This window comes from Micromys minutus, assembly GCF_963924665.1.
Source record: "Micromys minutus genome assembly, chromosome: 3".
NCBI lineage: Eukaryota > Metazoa > Chordata > Mammalia > Rodentia > Muridae > Micromys > Micromys minutus.
In genome coordinates this window covers 87030708-87046633 of record NC_137972.1, presented here as the reverse complement: position 1 = coordinate 87046633, position 15926 = coordinate 87030708, and the positions used below count along the sequence as shown (strand labels likewise).

Genomic DNA, 15926 nt, shown 5'->3' with positions numbered 1-15926 from the left:
TTTAAAAGCTTCTATTTCTTTATGCTTTTCCTCCCATTCTTGTTTAAGGATCTCCATCATCATCTTGAGGTATGATTTCAGGCCTTTCTCTGGAATGTTTAGCATTCCGCTGTTTGCTGTGATGGGAGAGCTGGGTTCTGATGTTGCTAGGTTGTCTTGGTTTTTATTTGATAAATTATTTCACTTTCCTCTTGACTTCTTGGTATATGTGATTGTACATGGTCTTGTTAGTTATTGGTTCCTGTCTCTCCCGTGTACCTGGATTTTGTTTCCCTGGATCTTCGATGTTCCTGGTGGCAAATGGCCTGATCATTTTCAAGGTGCAGGTCTCTTACCAAGTCTGTAAAAGGTATAGGTCAGGCTAAGCGACTATGCAGAGAAATTTCATACTGTGCAATTGGTGAAACATACTACTGGTTTAATAAAAGATTATGTTTCTAGAATAACACAAATTACAAAATAAAGACACTGACTTAGTAGTCAGAAGGAAGAGGAGACACAGAGGCATCTTCAGCTCTGTTTTAGAAGTTGCCTTTAAGATTATGTTCCTTAGCTGATCATGGTGGTCCACACTTTTGATTCTAGAGGGGAAGAGGCAAGTGAATCTCTGTGGATGCAAGAATAGCCTGGCTACATAGGCAGTTTCAGACCAGACAGGGCTGCACTATAAGACAAAAAGAAAGAAAGAAAGAAAGAAAGAAAGAAAGAAAGAAAGAAAGAAAGAAAGAGAAAAAAAGAAAGTCTGGAGACAACAAAGAAAGAAAATAATTACTCTTTCTTGAAATTTTCCCTATCCTGGACACATCCCTGAACTTGGGCTTCAAGTGAAGCCCTGCTGGCCAGGATGCCCCTCATTTGATACTCCCCCCTCATCCTCCATAACCTTTAAACACATCCACTCTATATGCTGTATTATGACATTCTCCATCTGCCTTGCTCACCCCTGACCATTGGCACAGCCAGAAGGAATAAAAAACATTTTAAACCCAACTCTGCAATCCTCTCAAAAATGTATGAACATTTCACTTAAAACCCCACCCTGTTTGAATACACTAGATTGGAAGAATGTCATTTTCAGCCGAAGACATGTATCAAAGCACGCTTTGGAAAGGTGATTAAGTTGTTTGTTCTTTCTCTTCTCTACCTTGTGTTCCCTATAAGAAACCCCTTATTACTTTTCCCTATGGATTAGAATGTCTGCCTTTGACTTCAAACTCTAGCATCCTGTCAGTTGCATGGTAGGAAATCTAAGGCCCGAGGAGTACCTTTGCAAAATACTCACATTCATGTGAAAAGCTCAAGATGAAAAATAAATTATTATTTAATAGCAACGGCAGGTCTGTTGGCTGGTGATGTCAGAGCCGTCCTATAGGAAACCTTGCACAGTTAGGCCAGGAGACGTGCCTGTCTTCCTTACAGAGGGAAAGAAGGAATGGAAGCCAGGGGCCAATGCTGGTGAAAGCCTTAAAACTGTACTCTGTCATGGCCTCACCCCAAACAATTAAGCAGAGTGTCATTGAAGTCCTCCTGCTAATTCTTATTTGCAGGGGTGGTAGTGGTGGTGGTGGTAGTGGCATTGGAGAAGGAGACAGCTTTATAGTCAGAATTTTTAGTGTCCACCTACCCCACCCCCAACCCACCTTTGACTTAGTTTTCACAACTTCATTCCTTCTCATCATTAATCAATCAATTGGAATTCTCTGGTTTCTGGCACTCTGCTTGCAAGCCAAATAAGGACTCTTTTCATGTGACCAGGGGTGGTGTCCTTATTTACATGGGTACATAAATGTTACAACTGACCCAAGGCTAAATCCTGTTTATGTCTGGCTAGTGATAGAAGAGTTGGCACCTGAATAAATTATTCCTGCCCAAATTCTGAGGGGGAGGCAGAAAGTATGAAAGGGAAGTAAGAACAGAAGAGCATGCATACCTAATGCTTCATTCAACAGCACCTACATCACAGCCACATAGAAGTTGGGCAACTTAACCAGAAAAATTTCTAATATTTTTGATGACTTTCAAAATTCTTAAAAGAAGAATTGCTTTGAGTTTTTTTTTTTAAGAATAATTAATTGTTATGATCACATTTAAAGGCATGAGGCTGTACACTTAGTAAGTTTCTTTTGCAAGTTCAAAATTATCAGCATGAAGTCTGGCTTCCCTTCATGTAGTGTCTCTGGCTTTGTTCGGCTGTAGGAACACCCTCACAGGGGCTGTAACCTGCAAGCATCATTTCCCAACATCCACCACCTCACTACAGTTACCCAGACATTCACCAACATCATGTGGCCTGGTTTACTACAGTGGCCCCTCTATGCTTCAACTTGTCCCCCAAAGCCTGGTCTCAGTACAACAGAATGAGATGCTTCAAATTCAGTCAGATCCAGAGCATCTGGGTGACCCAGTTAGGGAGAAGCATCACTATAAAAAAAATAACAGATTGGATCTGGTGTGGTAGTGCAGTCCTGGAATCCCAGCACTCAGAAGGCAGAGACAAGCTAGTTTCTGTGAGTTCCAAGACAGCCAGACCCTGTCTTATAAAAAGAAAAGATAGAGAAGAAAAGAAAGAAGGGAGAAAGGGAGGGAAGAGGAGAAAGAGAAAAAAGAAAGAAATGGAAAAAAAACAAATAAAACCAATGCTCCAAAGAAAGAAAAGAGCCTCCACAATCCACAAAGTTTAGGCTGACTGAAAGAGAAAAAAATACCAAAAAAGATGGACCACACACCTAAAAGAAGCTAATCTGAACACTGCCCCAGTTGTATAGTTCCCTGGCAGGGAAGGAAAAACAACCTATCCAGAAGTATACCAGACAGCCTAGGGGGAAAAAGAGTGGGTAGAAACCCACACAAACCTCACACAGTTGTGGGGTTAGCACCACTTCCTCCAGTATATGGTCAGCAGTGGTGCACAATTCCATTGTGTCTGTCATTCTGTATGACTAGCAGTACAGTGGCCAGACACCACCTTCAGAGCGGTCCTAATCTATGATACTGAGAAACGCAGCTATCTTGAGAAACCAAAGAGCAGAAACAACCACAAATCTATCCTGCCAGAGACAACCCTGAGAGGCAGTTATAAAGAACAGGAAGGCTAGACACAGATCAGCCAGGAAAGTACGGACAACAGGAGGCTTTGCTCACATAGTCTTCTGTGTCCCTGTGCTCAGAAGTTGGGAACAGGGCTCGTCAACTGATGCTAACATTAGAACTTGGTAGCCTTGAGCCTGAGGCCAGTGGGAGAATCAACCTCTGAAGTCAGCTGCCGGCCATTCAGCAATGCAGAGCTCAGAACTCTGGAGTGCGTCCCTCCCTTCATCGGGGAGACTAATACTTAGGGCATCTTGAAAACGCAATGACATGTCCTTCATCTATAAAGATCACAGTACTGGGGTTACTTCCTCTTGGGAAACAGCCTCTAAGATATTAGTCATCCCCTACGGACAATGAGCTTAGGAATATCCAGAGTGTAAGAGAACCAGCCCAGCTCACAAGCTAAAGCTAAGTGTGGCCAGCAGATGCCCATGCTATACAAAGAAGATGAATAATAAATAGTTCTGATAGGTATCACGTTGATACCCATTGGATTCTGTTCATGGTGACTCGATTCCCTTCAGACCCTACGAGGTACACACACTTCTAAGAGCAGAATTCTAGTCGAGATCACTGCCCCTCCGTTTTCTCTTTAGTGTAGCTGTGCAGAAACTGTGTTTACAGAACAAGCACAAAATATACCTCCAGTGAGATGGTTCCAGTTAGGCAGCCCAGCACCTCCACTAAGACCCCCAAGCTGTTTCAGGAGCAAAATGACCATCATATCGGGGGCATCATTTTCCAAGAGAAACCAAATGCTTCCACCTCTGATTAGCTGCTTCCCAGGAGCACCAGCACCAGCTCTTTCCAGAAGGGCACTAACAGCTATTCCCATTTCTTTTATTTCAAAAATCTAAGAACTATGGCTCCTAAGTCCTAGCCTTGGGAATTAAGACACTTATTAAAAGGTATATTTCTAAATCCTTTTTCTATAGAGTCTGAGTAAATCAGCCTAGAGTGGATCCCAGATGTACATTTTGTAAGCAAAGGTTAAGCAAAGGTTTCCATATATATCTGATGCTAACAATGTACAAACACCATTAAAATTAAACATAGCCTTTGAGACAAAGCTTCCTCTATCTCATTTACATGGTGGTTTTTCTCATGAGGGTGGAAGGTAATAATTTTCAACATTTCTTAGCTATCGCTAAAAGATAAAATGCTGTGCTGTATGGGTTAATGTTATTAAAACTAGCACAGCTTAGCCAATGTAAAATCTTTAATTCTGAAACTTTCTCTTCCTTGAATCATCACTGCTTCTAATGAAAAACGATCACATCCAAAGTTCTACAGAAATAGAGCAAAACCAAAGGGAAATTTAGTATGTTGGCATGTTGGGCGGACCACCCAAACAACAGTGTTAGGAAGTGCCTTAGAGGTAGTCTGGAGTCTTCATTTTAGGTGAGGAAAGGAATTGAAAGGGCAGGATGCCTTACAGAGAAGCCTTCAGATAATTCCTTGCCAGAATATCTCCTTGGTAGGCTGCCTACCGCTTTGACACCATGAAGCTCTGTACATAATGGGCCATGTCTTTGATCATCTGTAGTCTGCTTGTGCTGAAGAAGTGACCATATCTCCACCTTGAAATCACTCCCCACAGAAGTCACTCCTAAGCAGAAACTGGGCTGTTTTCTCAAGAGTAGAGAAAAAAAAAAGAGCTATCTGAGGTAAGGGGACACTCTTGATTTGTATGAGAGAAGTCTAGGTCCCACCTGTGACATTGTAAGGATAGCCACTTCCAGGAGAGATATTCAAGTAGCTATCAAGTTAAACGGATCAAAGTTAATAAAGTAATTAGTCCTGGAGGAAAACAGGAGTCTAGTCTTCTCTGCTCTCCTGATGACTTGGCCAAGGTTACATAGAGTGACCTGGAAACAGGGCTGCAGGGCACACCTTTGGCCTAACTTTCTGATGTGTGCTTTGACTTCTAGAAACCTTCCCGCTTCCTGATTTGTAGTCATAGAGAATGACAAGACAGCACTAAATTTTGCAGAGCTGACAACTGGCAAACAGCTAATTAAAGCTCAAGACAGAAATTAAGGCATGAAGGGCCATCTGGAGATAAGCATGTATAAAAGCAGATGTAGGCCATCATCGACATGTTTGTGATTAACATTAGGAATCTGATTCCTGTATCTCTGTGTTTGGCGAGCCAACCTCTGAACATGCTAGCATCCCTTCTAACCCTTGGCAGTGGTTGTTTCTTATGTTTTACTTGGCAGATCAGTATTTGTCTTTAATCACAGTCAGGCTACAGGCTCAGGGTTCAGGATAAGGCTTATTGGCCTCTAACATACAAGGTATGCAATGTTGTTCTGTACACAGAGCAACATCAGAGAGTGATTTGGGGAGGCCCCATTGCATTGTGTTGGGAAACCTAAGTTATAGCTGTCATAGTCAAGGTTAATGGTTAGGATTTGCATGGCTTCTTTCAATGTTTTTATGTACCTCTTGAATTGAAAATAAAGTGGACAAAAGACTCAGTGAATAACTGAGGTAAATAAAACCAGACTCAAAGAGGCCCAGAACATGTTTTATTTATGTGGTAACTTGTTAATTTTGACTTCTAATTGTCAGGGACTCCAGAGAAAAGTATTTTAAATGAGAACCTGTTGTTACAAATTGGAACATTCCTACAATATTCACATAACCAGTCCACTGAAAAATAGCAATGGTAGAAATTTTCACCAACCTGCTATGCTCTTAATCTAGCAAACTTTGGGTCATTGGACCCCTGGATACATGAGTTTTTGACTGTGCCATTTTCCCCTATGTAGGCAGAGAGTGGCATCTGCAGAGTTGGGATAGGACCCCTCAAACCATGTGCTAGGAGAAAGAGGAGTTGTTCGTAACCTGTCCATGCATCAGAAGGAGGGCATCTCTTCTCCTCCTGAGACTGCCCCACCTCTCTTGGTTGGCCATCTGTCATCAGCAATCAACTGAGATCAGAACAAGGCTCAGGGAATTCCCAGCCGTGGTTCTCCCCTAAGCTGCTTTCTCACGGGCTCTTGTTGTTTTGTTTTGCTTTGTTTTGTTGCTTTGGTTGTGGTTTTGTTTTCATTTTTGAGGTTTTCTTTTCTTTTCTTTCTTTGCTCTACTGCACTGGCTGTCCATGGAGAAAGAAAGCCACAAAAATCCATTTTAGGTTGCTTCAGCATTGGCAGCTTCAATATTTCTTAATAATGAAACTGGGAGGCCATTAGTATATATCTGGCTTTCTTGATTCATGCATCTCTGAGGCTCGTGATGGGTCTGTTTTGTGTGATGGGGTAGACAGAAGGGAAAGCAAATCCAAGAGGTGGATTAGCAGACTGTCTACACCTTCTCAGACTTCTTCTGCTTGATACAGAAAAAGGTCTTTGATGAAAACCTGATTCAGAATTTCTGGACAGAAGTGACCTGTGACAAACTAATTGGAAAGAGCGCTAGTCTTCCTAGGATGGGACACACAATGTAGACTGGGAATGAACCCTGAAATCGTGTTGGCATAAGAGTTCTCTTCCATCCAGCACTCTATTCAAGAGATATAAGATAATGTTACAGGTCCCAAAATTACAAAAGTGGAATAATTGCATCTGGCTGTAAGGCCATGAAATGGTTAAATGACAATAGACACGTATTTTGTTGTGTGTGATATATGGAGTATGAAGTGTTCTTCTTCATTTCCTTAATTTTAGAAGAAGCATAAAATCTGCTATCACAGGCAGTGATCACTACCACTGGCATGGGAACTCAGAGATGGCCAGCTCTCATTCAAAAAGAATATGAAATGCAGGTGCATTTGGCTCTTGTCAACCTAAAGGACCATCTTCCCCTTCACAAAGCAGGGGGTCTGCAGGGTGATATGAACAGTCATGCCTTTTCTGTTGTTCCCAGGGAAATTTATTCATGGGATGTCAATGACAGAAAGCAGAAAGAAGGAATTTATTGATGTATCACATGACACATAACCCTGACAGAGCATGCAAGGTACCCATGAGGCCCAGAAGCTGGTAGACCTATGGCGCTCACCATCACTAAAATTACAAATGTGGCTTCAGTGAGGCCATTATCAACATCTATTAAAAACATGTTGTGTAATATGCTTTACAAGGATCTCTAAAACAGCTCTGTGTGTATGTGTGAATTGGTGTTTATGTGACAGAGCATGTGTGAGAAGAGACAGACATATAGACAGAGATTCACAGAGTCACAGACACACAGACACACACACACACACAGAGAGAGAGAGAGAGAGAGAGATAGATAGATAGATAGATAGATAGAGAGAGAGAGAGAGAGAGAGAGAGAGAGAGAGAGAGAGAGAATGGAGTGGGAGGGTATGGGTGTGTGTGTGCGCACCATGGCATGGGTGTGAAGGTTGAGGACAGCTTTGCAGTATTGATTCTTTTCATTAATTCCAGGGATCAAATATATGATAACAAGCTTGTACAACAAGCTCCTTTGTCCACTGAGCCATCTTACCAGCCCTGAAAGAAGCATTGGTGTCATGAACTAGGCATCATTCAAGCCAGAAATGGAATATTTTTATGAGCCATGGTACAACCAATTCCAACTTGTAAACCAATCTATATTCCTCTTTATATATTCCAATATATTTATTGTCTCTACAAACTAACAAAAAGCTATGTACCCTGACCAAACAGTGTAAGCAGCATTTTCTATATTCTATTGTATCTTATAAATAACAAATCTTAGTGGATGTCAACTACCTTCATCCCAATGAAGAGTTGTGACCCAAGGTCACAGAGTTTATTGTAAAAGAGGATCAGCAATATCTCTCTTCTACTCATGGAGAAGTGTAAGCCATGCCATCTAAAACCTTGACCTTTAATAGAAAGCCATGATAGTCCCATCTTCAAAACAACATACCATGAAGATCATTAGCAGAGAGTGTGGACGATACCTTCTAGTATCCATGACATGGGGAGATGGTACAATGAACAAGTGTGAGCCTAGAAGGCAGGAAGGAGATGCCCCAGATCCCACCATTGTTTCCTCTTAGCTGTGTGACATGCTGCTCATCACCTTTGGGCTGCATTTCACCGCCTGCAGTTATTATCACAATCAATACTGTCACACAGGTGAACCTATTTCCTATTCTCAAGTCTCTAGGCAAATGTCACCTATGATTACAGTCTGATTCTTTTCAATTGCAGTACTGACTTGCCTCTTGATCTTTGGAACTCCTGACATCTGAGCTCTCTCATCTGTAAGGAATAGCTGCTGATACAGCACTTTACAAATACCCTCCTGCAACCATTTTCAACACAAAATGACCTAGAAATCTTTTGGGATTCTGTGAAAATAGATTTTTGGTCCCCAGGGATTATGACCAAGAATGGCTGGATGGAGCCTTGTAATAGTCAGACTTTTGAAGGTCCCCATTGGATATAGATCTAACTTGGACTATACATACTCTTGAAAAGAAAAACCTGCCATGCAAGCCCAGTAGACAAAGAACTATATATGTCTGGATAAAAAGCTTGACTTACATGACTTTCTCTGTCAGTGTTACAGACAGCACCAAGCTCTTCCCTCCTGAGATCTATGTCCTGTTCCTTTGACCATAAGACCAACTCAAAAGAGACAGAGAAGTCCACTGTGGGCTTGAGTCTAGCATACACAGTGGATGCTCCTTAGACCCTGTGACTCTATTTTATAAGGTTAACTCTGTTTCATGGCCTTTTGCTCCTTTCTCTGCAGACACATTTGCCAGCAAAGTAGCAGCTACCCAGGACCAGTATGCAGATGCATCTATAGGCAATGTCACCGGAAGCAACGCTGTGAATGTCTTCCTGGGAATCGGCGTGGCCTGGTCCATTGCTGCCATCTACCATGCGGCCAACGGGGAGCAGTTCAAAGTGTCCCCTGGCACACTGGCTTTCTCTGTCACTCTCTTCACCATTTTTGCTTTCATCAACGTGGGGGTGCTGCTGTATCGGCGGAGGCCAGAAATAGGAGGTGAGCTGGGTGGGCCCCGGACTGCCAAGCTCCTCACATCTTCCCTGTTTGTGCTCCTGTGGCTGTTGTACATTTTCTTCTCCTCCCTGGAGGCCTACTGCCACATAAAAGGCTTCTAAAGGAACAATCAGATATAGTAAATTTATATATATATATGTATACATATATATATACATAAAAATTATGTATAATGAACAGAGGAAACTGACATTTGTCATGTCCACTTAACCTGCTGATGGAATCCAGCTTCAAGAACATACCCGTACTAGACCGGAAGTCAGAAACCATCATCTCCCATCCCCGGGCATCATCGAGTCGAACAAGGCATGGAGGCAGGGGTATCTTGCAGCTCATCCCAGAAGAGTTATACTCTCTGAGTTCATAAACGATTAAGGCTTTTATTTGTTTTCTTGTTTTTTGTTTTTTGGGGTTTTTTTTTTGTTTTGTTTTGTTTCCAGTGGTGGGGAAAGGGGAAGGGTAGGTGGCTGATATTTGGCTTTTGGTTTTTGGTTTGGTTTTGCCTCGTTTTGTTTGGAGGGCCTACTTCTCTTTCTAGAAAGTGGTGATCCACCCAGAGGTGAGTGGATTTAGGATTGATGTTAAAATCATTACAATTCTCTCCTCACCTCTTCCAAATGCTTTAAACGTTACTTTGGACTAAGGAAGGATCTGGGCCTGGAAGAAGGAAGAATGCACGTCTTCCTTTTGTTACCAAATGCTATGCTTTTCTCCGGAACGTGACCAGTGGTGATCTGCCTCCGGGAAGAAGCATGGGAGCTGAGAAGGTGCCAGGAAAAGCAATGGTTCTAGATGTAGTCAAAGGATATGGTGCCTGGCATTCTTTGTTCAACAGGTACAGGGATAATGTGCCTAGATTCCCAGGACTCGAAGAATTCTTTATCCCTTATCTCTTTAGCTCTGAACTGTGGTTAGCAAGACCCTTATTTCTCCCAGCCCAGCCAGTTCCCCAGGTATTCCATCCCAGACCTCCTCCTGCCCTCCACCCAACCCCTGCAAGCAGTAGGAAGATTAACCCCACTCCCAGATTCCTACCATTTCAGTCATCAAGTATGTCCAGGTCCCATGTTGCTATTGCCTGGGATTTTCCATCAGTTTTATTTTCAGTGGCATCCATGGCTTGCACAATCCTGTTCCAGTCATGACTGAACATTTGCCCTCCTTCATGTGCCTGTTTGGGACTGTTGTCGTGATCCCCATTACACAGTGCATGGACGAAAAACAAATAAAACGAAGCGTATCTGTATATAGTAGAGTATAGCAAATACTGTCCTCCCATTCAGCGATGTTGATTGGACATTGAAGACATAAGTGAGTTTTCTTTTCACCTGAGTTGCTCCTTCTGAGTTGTTGTTGAGTTTGGATATTGATAGGGATAAAAGAAGAGAATGGCTTGTTCATGAATCTGCACGCTCATTTCTAAGAAGCAATAACTGTCATATGAAGAGAGATTAACGTTACTGGGAGGATAACAGGCAAATTACAAAGGTGTCCATGAAATAGTAGCCATGTACAGCACATCAGAGGCTTCTAAGGATCACCCATTAATTCAGGTAGGCTGAGGAGAAAGGCTGGGGAGACCAGTGGATACTTTGGATGTGCCTGGACTTTTAAAGCCACCATTTCCACACCACCCGTCCCCCAAAGTATTTATTGCACATCTGCTCTGTCTGGCACAGATGTTAGATAGTGCTAGTTTATTTTCTTTCTTTCTTTCTTTTTCATGGAGAAGGTTGTTTTGAGCCCTGTTTCGTTCAACTCTCAATCCAGACTCCCTGAATTTCTTAGCAACCCCTGAGTGGAAAAGAAGTCTGAGTTACCAGTGGGACTTTAGAGGTCCACAGGTTATGACTAAGAGGACGTTACTCAGAGACTGGGGAGTTCTGACCCTTTGAAAATAGTGGCTCTTTCCATTCAAAAATACCAAAGAGCAGAGATAAACCCAACATTCCAAAAGCTGTGATTCTACTCATGGGAAATGGAATGGTTTTGCCCATCTCTCAGACAATTCTCTGAGCTTCCCTGGCCTTCTGCATTGACTCCAGATACTTAAGAAATAAATGTTTCTGAGAACTCCTTTCCCTTTTACCACTCGGGAATCATAGCAGTTCATTGTTTAACAAACATGTTTTGACTGAATGAATAGTTGGAGATGTGTATCCCATTCAGTAGGTCAGGTAGTATTACTACGACCTGGGAACTGAACAGTGACCAAGACAGCCCAGATTCCTGCTCCCAAGGGGCATGTAGTAAATGGGTCTCCTATTCAAAGACTACGAGTTGACACTGAGACAGTTTTTATCTTGCAAGAGAAAAATAATTATGACTTTTAACATAGTCACATTAAAATTGCACAACAAAGGCAGTTGACCAAATGCTCTTTTTTTTTTTCTAAAAGAATGTAATGTTTAGCTCTGGAAAAGTACTCTTTATAGCCTTGGCCAACACACAGGTATTTTCATCTTCCTAATTTAGACCAAGCAGGGCACTACGTGGTGACTGACATCACTGAGAAGATCCAATTAGCCTGTTTTTAGTATGGTACCTTTCCATAACAACATACCACAGGCCACCAACAGTGGTGACACTGGGGATTCCTCAGTGGAGTGCTCTAAGACATCCTGTTTTGGTTGTTTTAATCTTAATTTTAGATTTTAAAAGTGAAAAGCTAGCTTAGAAATATCCAGTAAACATAGTCAAAGGATATACATGGTTAAAAACCTTAGAAAGATTTTGCACTGGTTTTTGTTTTGTTCTGATTTGTTTTGTTTTTAAGCCATCTTTCGAATGTCAATAATTCTGTAGTGAATTTTCACGGAGAACTTCTCAAGAACTTCTTGCTGTTGGTCAGTTTCAAGTTCAAGCTTTTTAGTTTGTTTGCCTTCTCAGTCTTCATGCTGTAGGGAAAATCTGATTCTGGGTGTTCAGGGTTCTTAATTATTATGTGTAAATGATTTCATTTTATTTGTTTGATTATTTTTATTTTGTGTGTATTGTGCACGGCTTTAGGGGGACAGGCACGTGTGGTGCTGTTCCTTACAATTGGTACACATTATTGACACAGAAAAAAAAACCAATAAAGTTTCTAATTGTGATTTCATCACCATTGGCACAGCATGTTCTGTACTGTGGAATGTCCCTTCTCACTGTCATCTACTTCATTTTTAGTTGTCTGTTTTCATGCTCTGAAAAAATAAAGACCAAAAAGGTATCCTTGTGCAATCGGTATCCTCATCCATGGGAAAGGAGACAGCCAAAATTTAAGCTCATGCAAATGTCAGTCCTTTGGTCATGCTATGTTTAGATGGCCCACAAGCAGCACATGGAGTTGGAATGTATGTCCTGTATGTGGTGATAAACATTGGGTGTGCCTTCTTTTCACTGCTTTTCCACATTTTAATTTAACTCTTTCTTTTTGTTTTCTGCATCCAAAGACATATCATTATTTGTTGAGCAACTTTTATCATTGTATTAAATCATTCCATCCATCATACTGGTTTTTGGAAGTACAGTTACATACCAAGGGACAAGCGAATTGTTTTAGTATCATATATTTTATTTCTTCTTATTCCTACAACGAAGTCTTCTTTATGGTGAAAATTTCTGATTTTGTGAATCATATTAAGTCACTGACTTTCATATATCATGCCATCAAAAGAAGACAGGAAGAGGCAACACCAGACATAGAATTAAAAATTGTGGGAGGAGGACTCTCTTGCTATTGCAGAATCTAGACACTAGGTGCATGTAAATCACTCTTTGTTCATCTGAGCATCTTAAAGTTTCCCATAGACCCTTTCTTCACAACATCATATAGGCATGTGTGGCACATTTTCAAGAATGAAAGAAATGAGGTACCACTCAAACACTCTTCTTGAATCAAAAAAATTGATATGTCTCCTGAATTTTGATCTTTGATTTTATACAAAGTTGGCAGCCGGTGTTTGCTTCCTGATTAAAGAGCAAAACCAGAATTACAGTGAGAGCCTTTGACCATTTGACAGACCTCAGCAAAATTCTCTGGCTGATTGACTAGCAAGTGCTTAGGAGCAAAACTAGTTTGTGAAAGGATTCTGATTCTATCCTTCAAACCTTGAAGATTTCAGAGAGCCTTGCTTTCTATAGTATAGTATGATTTATGAAATTTTGGTTGTCACGGTTTCTCAGATATAAGATTAGCATATAAATATACTGCTTGCAACAAGGCCGAAGAGAGAGATAGGAGTCTCTCATCTGATGAGCACCCGCTTCCCAGGAAGTGATTTCGAAACAAATAGAAATGTGCTGTGTCTACTGCCACGTGTAACCAGGCTTCCTCCACTAGGAGCACTATTCTATCACATTCCTGGTTTTAATATTAAAAAATAAAGTGAAAGGATCTAATTTGTTTTTACATCTGAGAGAATTTGTGGGGAAAATGCAAGAATTTTCTCGGGGAAACGATGAATCTCCTCTTTTCTAAAGTAGACTGTTTCCTTAAGACTTCTTCCGGTTTTTCTGAGTTGAAAATGTGGGATCTCTCTCAATTTTTGCTTTCCTTGAATGACGTTTGGCAACTATATCCATGGCAAGTCCTGGTTGTGCTTTCATAACATTAGGAACATTGGGCTGTTTCACCATTGACAATATACAATTCACTCTAACTTACAAGTGGCCCCCAGCAGTCCTAATGATCATGTCTGTTGGCCGAGACATCCTAAGCATTGACAAAACTAGTAAATGATGAATGTGATTATTGGTTGGGAAATTAGTGGTGTGACCAATGGAAGAGACCTGAAAAATCACATTCATCTTATGGAGGCTTTGTGGTTTTGTGGATAGAATTGTTAATGGGTGCTCATGGCTCCCTACAGATTTTGACTTATAACAGATTGGGAATTTTCACTATTCTTTTCAGACACTACTATTGCTATGGCTATTGCTGTCACACATTTAAGCACATTTCAAAGGTTTGGCTTGAATGCTGCTGATGGCACCCTATCTCCAAGGATACCCTGGGAAAGAAGCATATGTGGAAAAGCTAGGCATTTCAGTTTTAAGATTTAATCATGGGTAAAAATCTCCCAAAGCAAAGAATGTCCTTCCTCAGAAGGGCAAACCACTGAGGGGTAGAATTCCCAAGAGAGACAGAATGTTCTTGCACTTTCCAGTCCACAGGAAGTGGTAAGTATCCAGCTTGCTGTTCCCAGATGTCCAAAGAGATGCCCTCAGAGAACCTATGGATTTTCAGCTTTGTCAAAGGTTCTCTGCTTTCATTGCCTCAAGGGGCATTTAAGTAGATGGGTTTGTAAATCATTATTTTTGATAGCCTCACTTTGAGAAAAGACTTCTTAGTGTACCCTTTCTTTTCTCTGTGACCCAGCCTTGTCATTCTTCCACTGGCCAGTGTTGGTCTATTCAGTAGAGTTTGTGATGTGTCTTGTATTATGGCTCAGCAATGGGGGAAAGGTCACACTGCAAGGAATCGTTTAGGAATTTTTCTTCTAGGAGCAAATGTGTTATAGAAAAATCAAATACAATGACGTTCCACAGACATTAGAGGTACAGTGTACTATCTCTACAAATACAAACAGGCTTTAGAACACAGTGTGTAATCTCTACAAATACTTGGGGTACATATTACCCTAGAGTTACATGCTACTTTATTGATTTTATCTCTCTTGATATCATATTTCTCCTGCCCCGGTGTCCATTCCCCAGCCTATTTTATCCATATATGTAGGTTCACAGTAGAAAAGAATAATATACATGTTTCCAAGCCCTATGAGAGTGTCTCTAAAGCTGTCATATATACAACAGAATAATGCATACGACTCTAAGAAACATGAGTGGCTCAAATGCTTACTGGTTACTGTGTTTCAGGCATGTAATGGGTAGGAAAATTTACATCACTGACCAAATAAACCAAGAGAGAAATTAGCAAACTCCAGAGTTTCTGGATCAGTTTTGATAGTTAATTCACAAAGTCAGACCCTAGTAATTGGTGTGGTGTGTAATTTCAGGTATGCTCAGCCAAATCTAAAAATGTACCTGAGGAAGCGAAAGCTTGTTTATTGGGACAGTTACATAGCCCTCTCTACTGGAACTCCTAGCCAGTGAGCCTATAATTTATAAAACTTTTTCTTAGACTTCCCTGGAGACATATAATAGAGGAGCTCAAATCTGCAAGAAGGAGATCTTTTCTAAAAGTGTGATTCTTGGTCTGTAATGGTCCAGCCTCTTGTCAAGATCACAGTGGTGAGTTTTCTTTCCAAGTGAGATTACTCCCATTATTTAATGTACTAAATTAAACCAAATATGTAACTGCTCCACACAGTACTCTACCTAAGATATAAACGAGACAGTATAAATATCCATGATTAAAATCATACCATCTTAATGGTTACAGTTTTGAAAAATTATACACTTTGTGAATCTTTTCCTACATTTCTAAATCCATTTTTAGCAAACATTATTCTTGAAAAATGTCCAAAAGAAAAATCTTAGGAGCTCTTTACACTATTTTTCAGTAGTGCACGGAGAATCAAATTCTATGGTTATGATAACGACGTGGAAGAGAATTAACTACACTGTTGACAAGAATATATTTTTAAACGAAATAGTTTGGCACAAAGAAAATGTGTTAAGTGGGATTTCATCATGTATTACTCTTGTTTAAGATATTTGAAAGTCATTACCTTTAAGTAGGAAAGTTTTCCATTTGTCTAAGACAACTATATAATTTAATCTTATTCTCCGGTTTGACATGAAAATCAAAGCTGGGCATATATAGTTTTTGGCTTGGACAAAAAAAAAATATGTTCTGGCATACTTTCCACACCATTGAATTATTCTATGTATACATTAGATCTGTG

At 40.7% G+C, this 15926-nt stretch overlaps 1 protein-coding gene across 4 annotated transcripts in view; it reads left to right on the top strand.

Annotated features, from left to right (window-relative positions):
• The window catches only part of SLC8A1 (solute carrier family 8 member A1), a gene marked incomplete at its 3' end in the record, with an annotated part of 271539 nt that extends 262366 nt beyond the window's left edge, over positions 1 to 9173 (top strand). For all 4 annotated transcript variants that reach the window (XM_080914734.1, XM_080914733.1, XM_080914731.1 and 1 more), the window contains one exon: positions 8797 to 9173. In XM_080914734.1, the coding sequence (XP_080770860.1) occupies positions 8797 to 9173 (377 nt within the window). The remainder of the gene's footprint in view (positions 1 to 8796) is intronic.
• Between the last annotated feature and the right edge of the window lie 6753 nt (positions 9174 to 15926).